Genomic DNA, 5,150 nt, shown 5'->3' with positions numbered 1-5,150 from the left:
CTGAGAGCCTGGAATAAAATGTGCTGTTACTGTCTCCCACTCCAGAGAGGGTACAAGTCAGAGCACAGTGCCTTATGCTAGCCCTTTGCCTTGCAGGCGCTGCTGGTTGAGTCAGGACACTTGAGTGAGTGCTATACTCCAAAGCTTTGCCACTGACTTGTTGTATGACCTTAGCCAAGTCACTCCTCTTTCTGTGCCTTTAGTCTTCCTGCTGTCATGAGGTAGGGAAGGGGGGTGTTTCTAGCATTTCCTTGCTTTTATGATGCCCTTTGAGATCTATGGATAAAAATCAAAGATCCGCCAAACCCAATCAGCCCTTTGGGCTAGTGTGGCTGAGGCATAACCATCTCCATAGACAATGGTACACAGGGGAGCACCGTGGCCAGCAGCACCCCCAGCTACCTTAAACCTGCCAGTCTGAATGACCGAGTGTTCATTTACCTTTGGAATGAATCCAGCGTGCAACTCAAAGACCTGCTTCTGGAGTCCAAGCACGATGCCCCGACTATCTGCCACCACAATGTAGCATGCTTCATCCCTCAAAGTTTAGGCCACTAGTTCTGGGAACCTAAGCCAAAGTGACGTGCCCATTGAGAGGCTCTGTGGCAGGGCTGGAGTGGAGCCCAACTCTCCAGACCTGGACCCTGAAGCCCATGCTGCACCTGCTGGACAGTGCTCCTTCCAAAGATCTGCAGAGAAAAATGCTGCAAGGTAACATGGGGAGCAGATACACTGGATTCTCCTAATGCCAGATCTACCAGGTGACTCCTAGCCCCATCTTCAAACCAGCCTGACCAGCAGCCCCATCAAGGCTGGCCAGGATTCTTGTCCAGCCTATTCAGGGGTTTATGATCAGATGCCCAACCCCTGTCCGGTCCCTCACAGACAGGGAGGCACATTTCATAATAAATAGTTTTATTTGTTGCTCCAGGATGAAACCGTCCGACATAAAAATGTCCTCACATCCTACCCCTCAGGAAGCAGTGATGGAGGTCAGACAGGGCTGCTGGGGCATGTCCCAGCCAGCCAACTCAGGACCCAGGGTCGGAGTGCAGAGGGGGCTGTGCAGCCTGAGGCTCACAGCCAGACTCAGCCCTGACAGGCTCTGAAGGCAGGACCCCCAGGATTAAGATTAGTGCATCATCAAATCCCAAAGGAGGGCTGGTCTCTTCTCCCTGTGATTCCCTGCCCTCCTGCCCAGCAGAGAAGGGGGCACTGGCCACAAGAGGCCGCTCCCTAGCTCTGCTGCAATCAGTGGTGGTTTGTAAGGCCATTGATTCCAGCAGGCTGAGGACTGCCGGCTGATCCCTGTTGCAGAGCTCTTTGCCCGCTGGCTGAGATGAATGCCAGAAGGGAAAGCAGAGGAGAATCCAAACCAGCGTGGTCCCCCTCCCCACCACCCAATATCCCAACTACTCAGGTCCTGCTAGACCCCAACTACTGCTGTCTCACTAGGGTCTGTCCAGCAGGCCAGGACCACAACCATTTATTCCAGCATGGGGCCTGGTTGGAAAGATGCAGCTGGACCCCTCGTGCCTGTAGTGGCAGCTGTGCAATGGGCAAAAGCGTAGGTTCAGCCCAGCTCTAATCCGACCTCGCTATGAGGAGGCATCGGCACTTCCAGAGTCTCCCCCAGCCAGCAGAGTCCACCATGGGCCAGCCAGCAGGGATGCTTTATCCCACAGCCCAGGCTCTGCCTGGGCCCCTCATGCTGCCTGTGCTTCTGGAGTTAGAGACCCCACTGCCATGGGAGGGGAGACAGGAGAGGCAGGTGCTGAGAAGGAAAAGATGATCCAGGTCAATACAAAAACCACCATCATTGTTTTCTGCCCCCCACCTGGAGCCTGGAGAGAGCTTCTGCCTGGGCTCAGAGAGGCATGGGCACCGCCGGCCAGACAGCTGTGACCCCGTGGTCCCTGGGGCTGTGGAACAGGCTGTGTCTGTGCTGGGCCATGTGCTGCTGGGGTCAAAGGGGTGAGACCCTCCAGGCCCACAAAGCAGCACTGATGGAGAAAAGTGTGGCCTGGGCTCAGCACCCAAGTCACTCTCACCTGGGGAAAAGCATCCCCTCAGGCAGGAGCCGGAGTGGGAAGAGACTTGCTCCTGGGCCTTGCCTCCCCCTTGGGGCAGGGGCCATGAACACAAGCAGCACTTTGGAGGAGATGGAGAAAGGCCAGGCCAGGACAGGCTAAGCTGGGTGGGGATTGCTGGAAGACCAAAGGAGAAGGAAGGAAATTGTTCTGGAGCCCATGCCCAGCTCAGGGCGTGCAAGATGGAGAGCAAGGGAGGAGACTGTGCTGGTTCAAAGGAAACCTGTGGGGAACTGGAGGTAAAAGGCCACTTGTTCTACTGCAATCCTGGCTTGCACTGGTTCCTCTCAATGCCCTCTCCCCCTGATGCTCCCAGAGATGGGGGAGGGTTGGTCATGCCTTAGTCAAACACCAGCAAAGGGCATCTCTCCCTTCCTTCAACATGCCCCTTCTCCTCAATGGGGTCCCAGGTTGGGAAAACCATTGGAGCTGCAGGGTTGAGTGCTGGGAAGCCCACTGTCTTCCTTATTTTCCTACTGGGATGGGAAAAGGGCAGAAATCAGAGTAAAAAGGGTCAAGAGGAAATGGAAATGGAGACCAAACCATGTCAAAGCTCTTTTGGAAACTTGCAAGGGACACAGAGGAAGTCTGGGGAGCCTGGGACTCTTTCTGCTTCCAAACCAAGTGAAAAAGGGATTAATCAGAAATGCCACAACACCAATCTAAACTAACCAGAAGGACTCAAACACCAGGCCCTGCTGCTTTCCAGGTTGGGCACTGAGGCAGAAGGATGCAGATTCAGTCACCATGGATGGGTTTGGTATTCACCACCACCACCACCACTGCCGCTGGCAGCTGGCTTCTGCATTGTTCCACACATTCATAGAACGAGATTGTCAAGTGCAAAGTAGTGCTACAGCTCAGGCTTGGGCGAAGGCGCTGTCCTGATGTAGCTGTCAGGGACGGTGATATCACTGTTTAGGTGCTGGTCGAGGAACTCCGAGGTCTCCTCGGCAATCTGTCCAGGGATTCGGAAGTCAATGGTGGGCTGGTCCCTCTTGGGACTGGCGTGAGCATGAATGTTCCTGGTCTCTGCGTTACAGCCTGTCCCCTGAAGGAACTGCAAGAAATTCTCCTCGATGGAGCCCTCTTGGCTGGGCAGCCTGAGGTCATCCTCCGGCGGCTGCTTGAAGAAGCAGGTGAGGTGCCTGCTGAGCTCTCCGCGGATCTGCCGGTTGAGGCACCCATAAAAGAAAGGGTTGGAAGTGAAGCAAAAATAGCCGATCCAGGTGACAACACTCTCCACCTGCTGGCCAGGCAAAGGCTGGGAGCTCAGGGCTGTGTAGAGGTGAAAAGAGAAATAGGGCAACCAGCAGAAAAGAAACTGCCCTCCCACTGCCAGGAGAATGACAGCAGCTTTCCCTCCCCCAAACGTCCTCTGTGGAGTAGTCCGAGGGGCTCCGGAGCTAGTCACCATGGTGGACCGGCTACTGAGCGATTCTGACCGCTGCCGTGGGGTATCCATCCAAGTGGGAAGTGGGCCGTGATGCATGGCAGCCACTCTGGCCACCTTGAACATGCTGCAGTAGACCACAAGGATGATCAGGACTGGCAGGAGGAAATAAAAGACAGCATAGAAAACCACAAAGAACTTGCAGTAAGAACTATGGCTCCACTGCAGCGAACAGCCTCGACCATGGGGGGCTGGGGAGCTGGCAAAGCGATCGGGGGACAGCCACCCAACCACAGGGATGACAGACATGACCACCGCCTTGATCCACACCCCCACCAGGACACAGACCACCAGGCTGACAGTCATCTTGACCTCATAGCGCATGGGGTGCACTACATAGTAGTAGCGCTCCACGTTGATGGCTGAAATGGAGAGGATGCACATGCTGATGAAGCAGACACTCAGGAAAAGGTAGACGCGGCACATGACCTCACCAAAGATGGTGCTGTCAAAAAGGGCAGAGCTGGACAGCATGGCCAAGGGCATGAGGGTGAGGGCTGCCAAGAGGTCCACCAAGCAGAGGTGGAAAACAAAGACGAACTTCCTCAGCGCGGGCGTCTTGATGATGACAGTCATCACAGCAGCATTGCCCATGATGGCCGTCAGGTCAATCAAGAGCATGAAGAAGAGCCCCACAGACTCTGAGGCCACGTCCTTGGTCTTGGTGTCCAGGCTGGAATTGGGATGTGCGGAGTTCTGGGACATCTGGAGCAGTCGTCCTGGTCTGGAGGAGTTCCACGCCCACTGAGTGGGGAGCGACGGCTCCATGGAGACTGGCATTGATGCCCGCAGAACCTCCCCTCACAGGTCCATCACCCATCCTATTCTGGGTCCCCAGAGAGTAATCAGAGAGAATCAGCCATCAACAAATAAGCAGCCCCAGCCCGTGGAGTCACATCCTCACTGCCTCCTGTACCAGCAGCAAGGACCAAAAGGGCAAGTCCATATGGTGAGGCTTTCTATGCCTTCCAGCACTTTTGGATCAGACTGGCCGTCATCTTCCTCAGCTGCTTCTAATTTGGCATCTTTGTTTGCATCCTGCTCGACTGTCTTGAAGTGGGTGAGGTGCAGCAGTCCAGAAAAGCCATGTAGTTGCAGATGGAGCGCTGCGCTGGCTAAGGGGCCCTCTCTAGTTCACAGCCCTTGTTATATCTTATTTGTCTGTTCACTGTTCTCCAAGCAGAACTTGGCACCTAGAAAGGAATGCAACTATGCATTAATCACCATGTCAAACAAGCCAAGTGTCACAGGATGAATCTGGGGCTCCTGCTGACAATGGGAATTCTGCTGAAGAAGGCCCTGATTCCTCCAAGAACATGAAAACCAAAGTGCATGCTTAAATTCAAGCCTACCTTCATGGGCTTTGCTGAACTGAGACCCCAAAGCTAAACACCAAGGGCAGGGCTCAGATTCCATCCCCAGCTTCCAGACTGCTACTAAATCTGGAGCCCCTTGGCTTCTGGTCATGGGGTGGATCTAGAAGTTTGAAAAGTTGCAGATGGTGAGGTGCATCATCATATGCAAAAACAACACATATTTTTTCTCTAATTAAAAACCAAACTAAAAGCTTGCAAAGAGCCTAGGGCTACATAACACAGTTTAAAATA

General features: G+C 54.1%; 1 protein-coding gene across 1 annotated transcript; it reads right to left on the bottom strand.

The window, feature by feature from the left end:
- Positions 1-947: 947 nt before the first annotated feature.
- Positions 948-4,732, bottom strand: GPR61 (G protein-coupled receptor 61). The gene has a single exon (XM_019492466.2). The coding sequence runs from the start codon at positions 4,321-4,323 to the stop codon at positions 2,944-2,946; it is 1,380 nt and encodes a 459-aa protein (XP_019348011.1). The 5' UTR covers positions 4,324-4,732; the 3' UTR covers positions 948-2,943.
- Positions 4,733-5,150: the final 418 nt, after the last annotated feature.

This window comes from Alligator mississippiensis, chromosome 14, assembly GCF_030867095.1.
Source record: "Alligator mississippiensis isolate rAllMis1 chromosome 14, rAllMis1, whole genome shotgun sequence".
Taxonomy (NCBI): Eukaryota; Metazoa; Chordata; order Crocodylia; family Alligatoridae; genus Alligator; species Alligator mississippiensis.
This window is presented reverse-complemented; position numbering and strand designations above follow the sequence as displayed.

What these genes read in the sequence shown, in the direction of transcription:
- GPR61 (XM_019492466.2), bottom strand. Translation starts at nt 4,323, where the DNA reads ATGCCAGTCTCCATGGAGCCGTCGCTCCCCACTCAGTGGGCGTGGAAC.